At 49.9% G+C, this 16,517-nt stretch overlaps 1 protein-coding gene across 2 annotated transcripts in view; it reads left to right on the top strand.

Moving 5' to 3' along the window:
• The window catches only part of Cib4 (calcium and integrin binding family member 4), an 89,276-nt gene that overhangs the window by 32,101 nt on the left and 40,658 nt on the right, over window positions 1–16,517 (top strand). For both annotated transcript variants that reach the window (XM_076834004.1, XM_076834005.1), the window contains exons 3-4: window positions 5,558–5,592; window positions 15,471–15,567. In XM_076834004.1, coding sequence (XP_076690119.1) covers window positions 5,558–5,592; window positions 15,471–15,567 — 132 coding nt within the window. The remainder of the gene's footprint in view (window positions 1–5,557; window positions 5,593–15,470; window positions 15,568–16,517) is intronic.

The following is a 16,517-nucleotide window of genomic DNA, read 5'->3' as shown; positions in this document are numbered from 1 at the left end:
GCCTCTCCCCCTGTGCAGTGAGCAGGGTTCCCTAGGGCTGGCAACTGGGATGCTGCTGGTGGGGACACGCTGGCCAGCCTCCCTGGTGGCATGGTGCTTCCTTTTGTCCTTCTGTTATACACCCCAGTCTCTCCTTCCCTCAGCCTTCCCTTCAGACTCCCTAAAGTCTGGTTTATTGATGGAACATTGACTGCTTTTCAGCCTGCCCTCCCACCCATGCTGTAACAATTCTACTTTCCCTTCCCCAGGCAATGCAAATGGGAGACAAGAGAGAAACTGTGTCTATGGGAAGGTGGGGGAAAGGACACAAAGATTGAAATTTCAGGATATTATCTGTCCATATTCTCCACACCTGGCCTTTTGGGTAATGTGCGCGTGCGCTATGGGAGTCCATCAGGTCCCATTTAGCCCCGGGAAAGCGCTTTACTGAGCTCTGCAACCTGTTTAGGCCCTCTGCGCCCTAACCCTTGTGGGGTTGTGGGAACTTCTTGGTTTCTGCATGCTGCCATCCAGCCAGGGAAGCCAACAGCCCCCCTTGGGTATTCCCCTGCCGCTGTGCACCTGCGGTCAAATGGTGCTGGAGCCGCTGCAGCGTGCGTAGGAGCCTAGAACCCCTTTGCCTCTGCAAAGCCGGCTCCAGTGCCAGGTTCTCTGTGCTCCAGGACGTTTCTAGACAACATGGCCCCAAATTTGGGTAAGGAGCACAGGGCTGTCTCACTTCCTCTCTGCGGTCTTCATCCTCTCTGTCCCAAACTACCAGGTGGCCCTGCCATTCTCGAGTCCAGGATGTCCCCCAGAGAAACCAGGATGTACTCTCCCTTCGGGCCTGTACCTTGCCACACCAAAGCAATTTAGAAATTCCTTTCTATGGACAAAGCATAGCTTTCCAGCCTGCTGGGAGCTCAAAAGTCTAGTCTAGGTTCAGAGCCAGACATTGACCTGCTCCTGGTCCCAGCACTGAACCGCTGCTGTGGGTGGAGCCCCCAGGGCTACAGGACTCTCATTTACACTTTTCTTTAATAATATTTATGGCGGCTTACTGTGAGAGAGGCATAAAGGTAAGATTTAAACACCCCCTGACATTTTTAAAATAACAGCTTTGAGATCTGATTGACATACCATACAATTCATGCTTGTAAAGTATATACCCCAGTAGTTTTTAGAATATTCAGATTTGTAACATCATCACCGCCATCTAATTTAAAACAAGTTCATTACCCCAGGCTGGGGGGGGGGGCCCTACCTATTAGCACTTACTCCCTAATCTCCCTCCCCCCTTAGCTTCTGAAAATTTATTTTTTTTCTAGAAAATGTTTTTTCTTTGTCTTTAAGGACCCAGCTCCTCACATGGGCTCTGGTGGAGGAGATGGGCCAGTACTATCAGGACTAGATTGGGGTGATAGGGGGTGTGGGGGGCAGGGTTGGTCCTTCTATGCTTCATGAGATCGACCCCTGAGCACCTTGCTGTGGATGGCACAATTTACACACTTATGTGACTTCACATGGAGCCTGGGAAGCACATAGTGTTGAAGACACTTGCTTCAGAAATATCCCATGGCTGTGGCCTCTACTGTGTTTCAGCCACAAACTTCTTAATGGTCTTGTCCTTGGGCATGTATTTGGTGCAGCAAATAGGCCTTTTTGGTAGGACCATAATTCCTCTTCTTCTTCTTCTTTTTTGGTCATCTTGGAAGCAAGAACCAAAGAGTGCTGTTTCTATTTTTGTAGCAAAAAAATGCTACCATGACCATTCTTATAAAAGATTTTTGTGTATACTATACTTTCATTTCTATTAGGTCTGTACCTAGGAGTGGAACTGTAAGATCATAGGGTAACTTCCAAAGGTTTCCAAGTGGTGGCACCATTTAACAGTCCTACCATTAATGTGTGAGGATTCCACTTTCTCCATGTCTTCACTCACATTAGTTATTTACCTTTATTAAAACAACCATCCTAGTGGCACAAAGAGGAATCTCACTGTCATTTTGACTTCTATCTATCTCCCTGATAGCCAAAGATGTTTTTAGTTTGCTTATTTGTCTTTTTATTGTTGATTTATAAGAGTTCTTTACATATTATAGATACATTTTCTTTTTCAGTGTCTATTGAAAGAGATGTCTAAATCCATGTTGGAGAAGGGGTGATAGGGATCTGTAGAGTCCGTTGCAACGTGACAGAAATCTTACAAAGAATCCATTCTGTCCCATGCAGACCCTAGAGGAGAAAAACGTAGACCTATCCTTCCAGAGAGCCTGCTCCCTGCTCAATCACACCCCTTTCAAAATCCTAGTTGAAGAGGAGTTCGGGAGATGTAGGGCACTGATGTGGGAGGGTGCAGCTTGGTTAAAGGCAGAATCACAGGGGGGATTTTTCTTTCTTTTTTTTTAAAAGGAGTATAAGCTTTTATTTCTTGGGCAAATGAGATGGTACATTAAAAAGCATTTGGGGATTGTAAAAGGATATGCAAATACAAGGTGACATTCTTATTGTTACTATTGTTATTTGTGGGAACCAATGAAAACCCTCTCTAGGACAAAATCCATAAAGCCTGTGGGGGCGGGGTGGGGGGGTGTGAGTTCCAGAGGATGAAAGCTAAAGGAGAGAGGAGGGGGCAGAGTTGGCAAACCTTGTGTGTGTGTGTGTGTGTGTGTGTGTGTGTGTGTGTGTGTTGAGAGGGGGGGTGGTGGAGGAGAGAGAGGGGGAAAAAGAGACCTTTGTGATTTCTGGCACATTTCTTTACCACTGGTCTAATCATTTACTTAATGTTTTTCTATAATGGAATCCTATTTCTTTTAATTAAAAAGATACATGTATAAAGGACATTTTATACCACTTATAAATGATGAACCTGCATCATTTTCAGAATGGAAGTTACCCTATAAAACAAATATGAAAACCAAACATTGTTATGCAATTCTGGCTGGATCCTGCAGCCTTCTGGGCCTGGAACACTGTCCCCATCTTCTGGACCCGGATCGTGGCTCAGTCAGGTGTCTGCTTGGGTGATGATCAGGACCACCGGTGCCCAGCGCCAGCCCTCCAGCTTGGTTCTTGCTTTCCGGCTCTCATAGCTCCATGACACCCAAGGCTGTGGGCTCCCGTTCATGGAGTGTCTCCACTGCCTAGGCCAATGCATAGGAGCTGAGCCAGGACCTCAAATCTCTGGGTTCCTTTGTTTTTGTTGTCTTCCTTTAAGCAAATGTCAGCCGGCTGTTAAAGGCACAAGCAGCTGGTGTCTAACAGCCACTTGCACCTTCTCATGTAATCAGGAGAACCCAGCGAGAATGAAGAAGGAAGTGATCTCAACAGTCCCCTGGCCTTCCTGGGTTCCCCACTCCATGCTTTGGGAATCCCCCGACCTGCAACTTGCCCATGCCAAGGGTGTCATTTACCCTCACCAGTTTCCTCTTTCCCCTGATCAAAGGATCAAGGATACCCCACCAATCTCCCAGAGCTGCTGTCTCATAAATAGAGCCAGCTTCTGCACACAAGCCTGGCAGATAGGAGCTGCTCAGTAAATGGCAGGGTTTAGTGGGAGAGGGGATTTAGTTGCTGGTTTTGCCTGCTGAAGTCCTGCTCTTCCTCCCATGCCCAACCTTTAGAAATAATAATATGATTTGCCCTTCGTTGAGTTCTCAACGTGCACAGTATCTTGTTAAAAAAGAGTTTTACCTACATCATTTTATTTCATTCTTGCAATAACTATAAAGCATAGATTTATTAGTCCCATTTTGCAGGTGGAGGGATTGAGGTCTGGAGTGGCTTTAGGATTTTCTCAGACTGACCCATCAAGGAGAGACGCAGCCAGGCCTTTCATATTTCAAAGTCCATGTCCTCAACCACCACGTACAGCCATTGGAATGCCACTGTGCACACAAAGCCCTCTGCCCACAGTGTCTCCTCTTCCACATTCTTACAACTTTGCACTGTTACCTCCGTGTCCTCTTCCTCCATCGCCAGGGTGTATGCACGTGCACAGGGTGTGGGGGTGCCGTCAGTGCTCCCCAGGGTCAAGTGGAGTCCTGGGCACCTTGTGGATACTTGGACTGGTGTCTGTTGAGGAAATGAAGGAACGAGAGCTCCAGGCTTCTCCTGCCAGACTGTCTCTGGGGACAGAGTGCAGCTGCGTTTCTAGACACACAGATTATCTGCACCAGAAAGTCCCTGGGCTCTTCACCTAGGACAGCATGGGGAGCATCTGCCCCAGGCCAGGAAAACAGCACCTGTCCTGGAGGGTGGCTGTTCAGACCACCCAGGAGGCAGAGGAGGGGAGGTGGCTTCTGAAGGACCCTCCTAAACTGCCACGTTGATGGCTGTACGGTCATTTTCTCTGTTTTTCCCAGTCCTGATCTTGACTCCCTGCCTCAGGAGATAAGAGGAAGAAGAGAGAGTGACCTGGGGTATTTCTTCTACCAGCTATTGGGCCAGAGCTGGTGACAACTCTGTTGTCAGGGACCCCAGGATTCTGAATGATCCTGAGTGACTTCCCACACCTTCATCTCACCTCAGTGCAGAGTTCCTGTACTAAGAACTCTTCCTGTTATCCTAAATGAATGTGGCCTCTATTCTTGCAGGGACCAGACTGATGGCATGGAAGGTCCTTATTCTCTGTATCCCATGCCTGGCACAGTACTGGGACCTGGCTGTAACATTTACTGAGAGCTTACTATGTGCCAGGTATAGTATCTGTATTAACTAACTCAACTAACCCGCACAGCAGTCCTCTAATTATCATCTTCACTTTAGGACACTAAGACACATGGAAGCTAAGTAGCTTGCCCCATGTTACATGGTCACCAGGTGGCAGATTTAAGATTTGAACCCAGATTTAAGATTTAAGATTTGACTCCAGGGTCAACAACAGTGTGAAGCTCGAGACCACTGTTGAGCTACCTTTCCATTTGCGATTTGGGGTATGATGTCTCTTAGCCTGGGGAACCTAAAGAACCTGTCTCTGTGCCAACTTGGGGTCAGAAGGTGGAACTTGGATCACCATGGCAACCAGATCAACTGGTGGTACCAGCTGGTGAGACCTTGGGGCCAAGGTTCTACTGCTGGCAGAGAGAAGGCTGAGGTTGGCATGGGACAGTGTTTGAGATACCAGATGCACTGGGAGGACCTGGAGGAGTACCAGGTAGGGAGACGGGAGTTCTGGCCAGAGGTGGGAGCTTCCCAGAACAGGTGGGATAATGGAGAACTCTTTCCTGAGATGCTAGAGTTTACCAGGCGGGGTGGAGGTGGCTCTTGCCTTTGCTAAACCTGCATCCATGTGGCATGAATCAGTCCTGCAGTCCCCTACCCCACATCTCCTGCTCCAGAGCCCAGGATTTTAGCCATGTCTCTGATCCCCTCTCTAGGTCTGCAAGTAGGAGAGAAAGGCACCACTCAGACTCTGCCACCACATCAGGTGTCTGTTACCTTGGGCTGTAGTGCCTCCATGTCCCCAGCAGTGGAATGAGGGACTGGGCTTTTCTTTCCCTGCTCCAAAGCTCTCCACTCCCCAGGGGGCCAGGAGGGGCTGGACTGAGTGACCGGCCACATCTCTGATGTTTTGCAGGCCCTGACCTTCCTGACCAGAAATGAAATTCTGTGGTGAGTAGAGGCCCCTGTTCGCCTTTCCCTTCCCCTGAGCTGGGATCTTGCCTTTGTCCAGCCTTTTGTTCTAAGTGTGATTCCTGCTCAGAGCCACATGGCCCTGGACTGCAGCTGGGACAGACAGGGAGGGATAGACCCAAGCCCTGAATGGAGAGACATCAGACTTCAGGGCTTTTGCTGTCACCCAAGGCAGCGGTTCTGTAGGATCACAGAGCTGCCAGGGCCTCCTTGTGACAACGAAGAAAATGAGAAAAGGACTTAGGAAGTGGAGGGCTGAAGCCCATTCTGGTTATGGGCTGTGTGAACTGGGGTGCATCCCGCTCCCTCTCCTGCCCGAGCCTCTCCTCCGGGGCCCCTTATGTGCCAGACACCATGGAGGCAGTGGGCGTGGGATGAGAGGTCGGGCCATGTTCTCACTCAGATCCCTGCCCAGTGTGGAAGCCTCCTGGCCAGGACCACCATTGTCCTGCATGGAGATGTGGCACGTGCCACCTACCATGGGACTGTGGTGAGAGTGGATATGATGAGAGGTGTGCACATGCTTGGCCAAAGCCAGGTGCTCAACAAAACCTGTTAGAGGGATAACAGACATTTGGGGGTGGGTGGGAATTGGGGGAGGTGGGAACGAGGAGACCATTTAAACCCTGGCCTGTTCCCTCTTGATCCCTCTGTTTTCTCTGCTTGAGCTAACCCTCCCTGGGCTCCATGTCTAGCCTGGTGGCCATAAGCATAAGCCTCTCCAGGTACAAATAGGGATGAGGGGTGGCCAGGTAGCAGAGCTGTGGAGACCAGGGGCAGTCACAGGGCTGGGTTATTTCCCTTTTAAAAACAATATTTGCATGCTTTTTTCAAATACAAAAAGCATCACAAATGCCCCAAAGACCCATATTCTCCTACCCATAGAACCTTTATTGATATTTTCTAGAAAGTAATACATGAATAAAAATAAAATAAAAGGAAATAATATTGTGAGCATGGCTAGAAAATTTAAATAGGATAAAAATCCCCAATGAAAAAACAAGTGTTTCCATTTCCTCCTCCCAGTTGTTCTCCCTGACACAGCCCCAGTTACCGGCAGTTTCTCCCCCAGGTTTCCAGAATTTTCCATGCACATGTCCTTCAACAGTTTTACCCCATGCGTCCTGTAGCATTCATCTCATTCATACTGTTCTGCACCTTTTTTGGTGGTTGTTGTTGAAGTTTTCCTCTTGGCCAGTTTTACAGAAAGCACATAGAGATCTGCCTCATTCTTTTTTAATGGCCATGAATCATTCCCTCGTGTAGATGAACCATAATTCATCTCCAACCCCCTGTTATGGACACAAGTTGTTTATAATTTCCAGTTTTACAAATAATTCTATATTAAGCATTTATGTATAAATATCCAACAGGTGAGAGTCAGTCCTCGGAAGACATTCCTAAGCACAGAGCTGCTAGGCAAAGGGTAGATCATTTTAAAAAGTGATAGACCTCCCAGGGGTTGCACGGGCTTGTCCTCTGGGCAATGGAGTGTGACCCAGCTGCTCCTCCTTCCACCCCCAGGGGCTTTTGAGTGGCATCTTTGGAAGGTAAGGATCTGATGAGAGAGAGGAAAGGAGAGAGGGATTTTCTCTGGTGGATAAGGCCCTCCCCTTGCCTTTGTTCTGCACTGACCCTGAAAAAGGTCCTTGGAAGCAAGCCATCCCCAGGGAACCCTCTTCTGAGCTGCTCACCCAGGCCTTGAGGTGGCCTTTGTTCAGATCCTGTTTCCAGCCTCTTCCCAGCCCTGTTGTGATCTCTTCCCATGAGAAGGGTGCAGTTTGACCTTCCCCCGTCCGCCAAGGAAGGCTCCACTTCAGCCCAAACTTCTCCAATGAGCATCTCTCTAAGCTTTTTCTGGCCCATCCCTTGTTTTGGCTCCATTCCTGAGCACAAGAGGCCCATGCCTGTCCCCTCTGTCTCCTAGGAGGCTCCCACCTTTCAGGGCCATGGAGACCATGCATGGGCTAGTGCTGGCGTGGTGTGGGACTGCCACTGCTTAAGGAAGGCAGAGGGGTCAACTTCTGTCTTGCTTCTGTATCTCCATATTGGACACCTTTAAATAAGACAGATGAGACAAGCACACGGGGGTCAGAAACTCCAATTTGGTGGGGTGATACTAGAGAGGGCTCTGTGGCTTTCAACCAAGGGCGGCTCCAGACCCAGGAGATCACAGGCAGGGGATAGCTGAGGTTGTGCAGCAGCTGTCAAAAGCTCTGAGGAATGGAGGTGAACCAGCAAGGCTGGATACGCTCAAGTGTTCTGGTTCAAAATGGGAATGACATTCCACCTGGCATTACCCTTGCATCAAGAGGACCCAGGTGACAAAGTACTAATATACTGCATCATGGGACACCATCCTTAGAGAAAAGGAGGAGGAGCAGGATGTTTGATACAGAACTGTCTCCAATTAAATTAAGAAAGCAAAATTCAGAGAGCTTCAAGTTAACATGGAAAATACAGTATCTTCTGTTTCTCTACTAAAAGGAAGAAAAAAAAACCTATGAGGATAAAAGGAACACAAGTGATAAAGTAGATGAGAGAGGTCAAAAAAAGTTTGAAAAGTTCAAAGCAGATGACCCATGATCCAGAGGGAAAACTGAAAGAGAATTGCCTGAAGGGGTTGGGGTGACAGAATCAAGAACCCAGAGTCTCAGGAACCTCTGAATTCCCGGATGCCAGGGTCAGGTGAAAACGGTAGATTGAAAGTTGCATTGGATTCATTTCTCACCCTGCAACCCACATGGCAGCCCTGCCCTACCACAGGGGAAAACAGGAGCTCACTCTCTTAAGAGAGAGCCACACAGACTGCCGACTGAGGACCACCAGGCACGTGAGCAGGGGGAGCGTCTGCCTGGCCTTCAGAGTCTCGCTGTAAGCCTGAAAGGAAAACCAGGGGACTCTGGGTATGGCAGAAGGAATAAAAGATGGCCTACATCAACTAAGTCAGTCATCATGACATTTCAGAATGCCAGAGATAATGAGAAGGTCTTTCATAGAGGAGAAAATGCTGGTTGATACGGTGCATCTGGAACCAGAGTAACGTTGGACTTATGTTGGAAGGCAGTGTCTAAACACCTTCAAAATTCTAAGAAAATTTTTCCAGCCTAGAATCAGCTAAACTGTGAACCCAAGTGAAGGTGGAATAACAATATTTTGACATGGAGATTTTGAAAAAGATGTTTTATAGACCTTCTTTGAGAAAGCTTTTGGAGGTTGTGCTCCATTCAAACTAGTAAGTAAGCCAAGGAAAAAGAAGACATTAGAATTCAGGAAACAAAGGATTTCAACATAGAGGAAGGCAAAATGCATTACCATCATGATAGTGCAGGGAAGCCAAAGGACAGTGATGATCAGTGCGGCTGGAAGGCAGTTATCCAGATTAGAACCAAGGAGTCAGGGTGCCAGTAGTGGTACCCCAAGAAAACAAAATGAATCTAAAATGTTGATACTATAACTATGTTGAGAGAAACTATAGTTCTGCAGAAGTTTGGGGATGAATCTGAGTGTGGTAGCACAAACCTATAATAATCTCAATTACTTGGGAGGCCAAGGTTAAGAGTTCAAGGCCAGCATGAGAAATTTAGTGAGAACTTGTGTCCAAAAAAGAAAGAAAGAAAGAAAAGAAAAGAAAAAAGGAAAGGGATTGGGCTGTGGTTCAGTGGTAGCTTTACACTTGTCCCTGGGTTTAATCCTCAGTACTGGGAGGGAAAAACGCTTTGGGACAAATGAAATAATGATAGACACACTGAAATTTAAGCAAAAGAAAAACAAAGTCATTAGTAACTCTGGGAAAAACAAAAGGCCTTGAAAAAAAAAAAAGAAAATGTAATCATGTTATGCTATGGAACTTAGCTGTGAGCAATGTTTGAATAATACATATATTAATAATAATATAAACACTGATTTTCTTTTTTTGTGGTGCTGGGGATCGAACTCAGGGTCTTGTGCATGCAAGGCAAGCACTCTACCAACTGAGCTATGTCCCCAGCCCCTAAACACTGAATATTGATTCAGGCAAATTGTTTTATATTGGGAGGCTCGGGGAAGGAGAATTATATATAGGGAAAGAAATACTTTTTTTATAATAGGATGTCACAGGATAATATCTATAATAAAAATATTGATAAAAGGCAGTATTGGTATTTAGCACTTACAAGGCCTTAGATTTGATTTCTAACACCTCCAAAACCAAACAGAACTAAGCAATAGCAAACTGTTCATAAAATGCTGCCTCTGGAGGGCAGGGATAGTGAGGAAGTGTGGGGTAGGGTACTGAGCATTAGTAATTTTAATTGTAATCTTTAGAGTACTGCTTGTGTTTTAACCTATGTAGCCGTGTGACTTTGGTAAGCTAGACCTGTGAAATAAGAGCTGTTCCTACATATACACTGGGAAGGAAATTATCCCTGGAAGGACACACATAGGCAAGGGTAGCCCTGGGAGGTGCCCAGGGTCCTGCACACAGGCTTAGTGTGGGTGCATTGTCTGTGAGGGGAGCAGCTTTGACATGGATGCCCAGCTTCAGGGCAGGGACTCAGGAAATGATGCCCAGGAGAGAAAAAGGCCAACGTGGGCTACCAAGGTCAGGGTAGCCCAGACCCAAGCTGTCACTTTTGAATAACATTCCTATGTGGCTTCTGATGACATGTCATGATTTTCCTATGAATGTGACAGAGAAATGTGGCCTGAATGACAGTACAGTTGGATAGGGGGTTGAACAAAACTGTCCAAGAAACTGATGAGTAGAAATAACCTTTGTGGGGAGGTAGCTAACATTTTTCTACCTCCTTATCTGTGACTTGTGTAAGGACGTAAAGGCCAGGTCACCAGATCTGCAGATGATACCTTCTTGGGAGGAGCAGACCACAGCTGCTGGGGCTTGGCTCTCCAAAGAGGGACTCTCTGATCTAAATTTCCTGACGGTGGGACTTTTCTTCCTCAGGTTTTGATCTCTGAAGGGGCCACCTCCCTTTCTGCCTAAGCTTCAGGCAGCTCCATCTGACTTCTGTTTAATCAGCTGTCCCAAAAACCCCAACTCCCAGATGCCTCTTTGGGGCTAAGGCCCAAGGGACTGTGGCCAGAACCTCCAAGTCCCATTGAGAGCACATGTGACTTCATGGGCAGGGCTCAGCCTGATCTAGTCCAGACCTTTGTGGCTGGGGTCCTGTCAGCCTGGCTCAGGCTGGACTCTTGGGACATCACCAAGGGATCTCTCCTGCTGCCTTCTTGGGTTGACTGTGGGTTTGGTCTGGGGTGTGAAGCTTTGCTCCTAGCCCAGCCCAGGACAAACCAGTCACCAGGTTGGCAGGACTTCCTTCCTTTCCAGTGCTGGAATCACACCAACCAGGGACTTGTACATTCTAGATAAGTGTTCTGCCACTGAGCTACACTCCCAGTCCCAAAATTCAACTTTTCTATTTTGGTGATGGTCCTGGGGAACATAACCCAGGGACCTGCATATCTGGGGCAAGTACTCTAACACTCAGCTACACTCCTATCCCCTATGAGGCCACCCTTTCTTCTTAGCACCCTGGAAGTTCCCAATTCTTTATGGTCTCCAAGCCCTGTCCTGGCCCTGTCCTGGCCCCAACCTGACCCTGTCCTGGTATTCCTGACTTCTCCCGGAGCACCTGGTCAACAGGTGGAATGTTGCAGGTTTACTTCCTGGGAGTTAAAAGCCTGAGTTGAGGCTCAACTCTGCCACTTCCCAGCTGTGTGTCTGTGATGAGTGTCTTACCCTCCCTGAGCCTCAGATGAGAGTCAGAGCACCTGATCTCATAGAGTCATCATTTGGAAGGAGGTGATTAAATCTGCGTCATTGTGTGTGCAAGGCCTGCACAAGGCTCATCACTGAGTGGCAGCCGCTATTATCATGGTATTCCTTTCTACAAATGAGGACAGTGGCTCAGAAAAGCAGAGACTTGCCCAAGTACACACAGCTTGGAAATAGCAGATGAGGGGACTAAAAGCCACATTTTTAAGCTAATGAAGGGCCATTTATCAAGTATCTGCAGGCTGTACCACAGATCAAGGAACTGTTGATCCGTGGGGTGGGGAGAAGCCCAGAGAATTGAGCCCAGGGAAGGACCAGAGAAGAGGAAATTGGGGCTCGAGCTGAATGAATCTGTGTTCTTGTTCTTGCAGGCACAGTAAACCCTAGGAAGCTTATAGAATCTGCAGATACTTGGGCTCTGTGCTGGCCTGGAATGAGAATCTTGGGGGCTGGTGGGCTTGGATCCTTTTACAAGCTCCCCCCATGAGTCTAAGAGAGACCACATTGAGAACCACTAAACTAAGGGTCTCAGAGGCAAGAGGGTGGTCCAGAAACCGAGAGCCATAGATGCCGAAACTGGAGGGAGCGCGAGGGAGAGGGGCATCTGTCACGGTGTCACTGAGGCTTTCATTGTATTGAGGGGAAACTGAGGCCTGGAGGAGCTCAGTGGTCAAGGTCACATGGAGGGCCAGCGGTGGAGCCAGCCCCTGAGCCGCAGACAGCCCTTCCCTGCCTCTGAGCTAAGTGTGGAGGGAGCCCCGCCTGGGTGGCTTGACCGCTGGCAGGCTGAATGTGTGAGTTTTTCAAATGGCTTTGACTTCTGAGTCCATTAGTGATTAATTCAGAGTTCCATTTGGAGCAGGCTGATCCATATTTGGAGGAGAAGAACATTTTGTGGCAGCTGAGATGCAGCCACGATTCATCTGTGGGCAGCCAGCCCATGTGGCAGCCTGGGAAGGCCTGAAGGGGCTCAGGGCCCTCTCTCCAGTCCTCCCACCCCAGGAGCCTCTCCTGTCACCTGGGGAGAGAGGGTGGATCCTTTGGAGGTGAACAGAGCAGCTGGAGGGCCCAGCTCCCCTCTGTGTCTTCCCAGTTGTATGACCTTGGGCTGTGCATCCTCTGTGCATCCTCAGTTTACCCACCCAAGGGATTTATAACCTGTACGCTGCTCCCACATGGGTGTTTTGGGAGATTCAATGAGGCAATGTGTTCGAGGGTGCCTAGCACATTAAGCACGGGGGGCCATGGCAGTGGGCCCCTTCTCTTTCCTTCAGTGGTCCATCCCATGCCCCCTTCTCTGGGCTCCTGGGAAGAAAGCATTTTGGTGTAGCAGCCCTGGCCTTTCCACCATATGACCTTAGGCAAATGATTTTACCTCCTTGGCCTTCTGTTTCCTCATCTGTAAAGGAAATAATGGTCCCTGCCTTGCAAGATTGTCATGAAAAATGAGAAACCTCCATGAGATTGGCAGTGCTGTGGGCACCCCAAGCTGCACCCCACGCTGGGGGGTGTGGGAGCCGTTGCTCTAAGTGCAGTTGGCACGTGCTGGGCCACGGCGGGGGGGGGGGGAGTTTATTTTTAATTAGTAAAACTTACTGAAAGTTGGCCTGCTTTTTATTATCACCCCACACTGGCAATTCTAACAATACCAGCAGCAAAATACTCCTTTTGACAGAAGCCCACCTCTCCCACTGCCCCTGTCCCTTAGAGGCCACTAGGGTCCCGGCAGTGATGGCTGTCCTTCCCTCCTTGTTGACCTGGCCACCCACCTCTTGTTCCAACTCATTTGAGGAGAGTGTCTCTCAGCCTGACACCCTGCTTTTCAGCTCCCTCCCAAACTTGGGCAGAGCCTCTGGTCACGGCTCAGGGTCCCTTGCAAGGTCAGCAGGAGCAGGATGCTCTCCACAGATACTCCCAGCCCTGTCCCAGCTCCACTTGTCAGGCCTTCCCCAGAGTCAGCCCAAAGCCATTGAAGGAGACCGCCTCACCATGCAGTCAGGCTTGGAACATCTGTCTGCCCAGAGAGTTCCCAAAACTCACCTCTGGTCACACAGCCGGTGGAGAGGATCGAATGGGTCTGCCTGCCTCGTCTGTCAGGACCCCGCAGGAGCAGGTGGCACCTGGCTGGAGGTTTCGAAGATGATTTAAGGTGTCTTTTGGAGGTGGAGTTGACATCCAGACACTAGCCATCACCACCCCTGGGCCTGAGGCACCCAGCCGAGAACTCAGAGTAGTGGCAACTGGTCACTTGGTCCTTGGCAGAAGGAACATGGATACAGCCAGAGTAGGGTTGAGGCTGGGAGGGAAGGGAGGATGAATCCTGACCTCTCTTTCCCACCTCCCAACCTCTGCTGGGGTTTCTCTTGGTCCAATGTCTGCTAGAAGGCAGAGGGCAAGGAAGTGGGGGGTGAGGGGGAGCAATTGGTACAGGATCTAGAGGATGCTTTTCTGTTCAGTAAGCTGTGACAGAGGAGTGGCTGGAGGAGGGCAGAGGTGGCTCCATGTTCCCCTTCTGGTGGGTCCTGGGAAGGCTTCCTGCTCTCCTCTCTGAATCTCCATAAAATAACTCTCCAAATTCTTCACTTGGTCATGGGTCCTAAGTCCCACCAATCAAAGGTTCATTTGAGTTTATAAACCGTGTGCCCCAGGTATGTCATGAGGGGGCTATCAGTCACTCACACTCCTAAGTGTGAATTTGTCTGCTCAGATTACTTGTCTCCTAGCACTCAGGTGAGATCAGAAATGTACTGATGGGAGAGGAGAGGAACAGGAAAGAAGTAGAGGAGAGAAGGGTAATTCTGAAGCACAAAGGGACCATAAAGGGAGTCCAGAGACCAGGCCCAGCTAGGGCTAGACGGCTCCTCTTATCACAGTCTAATTTGGGGTTCTGTATGGCCAGAGGGCATGGGGACATCTGGAGAACAGGAAAAGGACACAGATGGGCAGCAGATGGCTCGGGGTCTCCTCTGAGGCCCCATGTACCACAGGCCCCCCTCAGGTGCCAGGTGCGATGCTGACATTCCACATACCTCTCCCATCAATCCCTATAAATGTGGGAGGGGAACTCCTTACCCCAGTGAAGAGATGAGGAGACGGAGGCTCAGATGTGTCCAGAAGCTTCCTCAAGGTCTCAGAGCTATAAAGTGGCAGAGTCAGGATTTGAACTTAGGTCTGTCTGGCTATAGAGAATGTGTTTTTAAGCAGCCTGTGGTTTCCCCGTCTACCACACACACAGCCCTAACCCTTCCTCTCATTCACATTGAATGTGCACCATAGCCCTTGAAAGAGGTGATTAATTGCCCTTTTTCCAGAAGATGAAGCTAAGGCTCAGAAGGGTGAAGTCAGTTGCCCCAGGTCACACAGTCCTACTGGGGCAGTGCAGGATCCGGTGTCCAGTCCTCCTGGGTCCAGGCTGCTACCCTTTTCTCTCTATAAGCTGCCTTGGTCACTGTTCCTACAGGCCCAAGGGCCTGCTGGTAGATGGGGACCAATGGTCCAGGATGGGATGAGAGGTATGAAGGACCAGGGGTCATCCTCTCTTAGCCTAGGGCAGAGTTCCGCTTCACCCTCTGCCTGTCACTTACAAGCAAAGTCCCCTGGACTGGCCTGGGGCCTACATACAGAGAGGTGGGCGATAGGGACAAGAGGGAGCGCTCAGTGCTGTGGTCTGGCCCTTGCCACCCAGTGGGCTTGTGTGCTGTGTGGCTGACAGGTTCTACCCCTGGCCTGCCCATGCCCATCATATGCTGAGGATGGGGTGGGCGGTGGCCAGAAGAGGGGGACCCTGGTGTCTTCATCTCTACCTGAGGGACTAGACCAAATCATAACAGAAGGCCCGCCAGAACTCACACCGCAGAGTGTGTCCCGGGTCGCAGAACTGCTCACCTTCCCTCATGCTCTGCTCAGCTAACACCCCCAAAGACACGCTGGCACATGGGTGGGCTCAGAAGTGTCTCTGGGATGGAAAGATCCATTGCTGCCTTTCTATGTCACTTCTCCCAGAGCGCAAGGAGACAGGAGGGGGCCTGCTAATTGCCTTTCCTGCCCAATGGTCACATGCCTGTCACCTCTCTCTCTCCAGTATCCATGACACCTTCTTGAAGCTCTGCCCTGCAGGCAAGTACTACAAAGAGGCCACACTGACCATGGACCAGGTCAGCTCCCTGCCGGCCCTGAGGGTGAGTCCAGGAGGGAGGTGGTGTCATAGGGACCTCTGAGGGACTGAAGGGGGGGGGCAAGGTGGCCCTTGATGCTAGGGTCAGCTGGCAGCCTTGCTTGAGGGGCTGTGGGATCTCCAGGCAGAGGGCCCAGCAGGATGTGGCTTCCAAACACGTCTCCCCTGCACCTATGCTCCCCACCTCATGAGCCCTGGAGTGGGACCGGGGTGCTGACCTTGTCAGGTCTCAGATGAGTCAGACGAATATGAGACCTGCCAAGTCCCACAGTTGGAAGGTGGTGGCCTCTGCTGGAGGCTCTGGCTGGCCCTGCTCACCAACCTCCAGGCCTGTCCAGGATTCCCTAAAAGCCTCAGCTCCCGCCCCACCCCTTGTGGTCTTGACCCCCGCACCAGCAATTTCCCTTTGCTATCCTTTGTGCCCCCAAGTGGGGTGAGTGGGCAGATCGGGATCTATGCAGGACTGTGAGGCCTTGGGCAGCCCAGGTACCACCTCAGGCCCTCTGCCCAGCCCTGCCCAGCTCTTCTCCTTTTCTGCTCAGGCCACTGCAGTAGACTAGGGCTTTTCTGGAGGATCAAGAATTTTCTCAGGTTCTTCCCTCAAAAGACAGGAGAGCAAGACTTGGAGCCAGGAGTGACCTCCCCATCAGACTACTTCCGTCTCCAGGTGTGGCTAGAGAAAAGGAGGACATTGGCATTTTTGCTCTTGCCACCCTCTGTTTCTCTCCCTCAACTTAGTCATCCTCCCTGAGCCAGAGGTTCCAGCTGGCAGTGTTTGCAGGAGCTGCCAGCACTCGCCCCACCTCCCAATCCTTTAGGAACAATTTTTGGAGCCTTCGTCTCCATTACGAAGAGGCCCTACTCTTTCCCCAGGGCAGCCCAGTGGAGCCCTGGGGGGCACAGTAGAAGGACTCCCAAATCACTCCTGGGATTTAATTAAAACGTGTGCCTCCC

Source organism: Callospermophilus lateralis, chromosome 14, assembly GCF_048772815.1.
Source record: "Callospermophilus lateralis isolate mCalLat2 chromosome 14, mCalLat2.hap1, whole genome shotgun sequence".
NCBI classification, from domain to species: Eukaryota; Metazoa; Chordata; class Mammalia; order Rodentia; family Sciuridae; genus Callospermophilus; species Callospermophilus lateralis.
The sequence above is the reverse complement of the archived record's forward strand: the minus strand, read 5'-3'. Positions and strand labels throughout refer to the sequence as shown.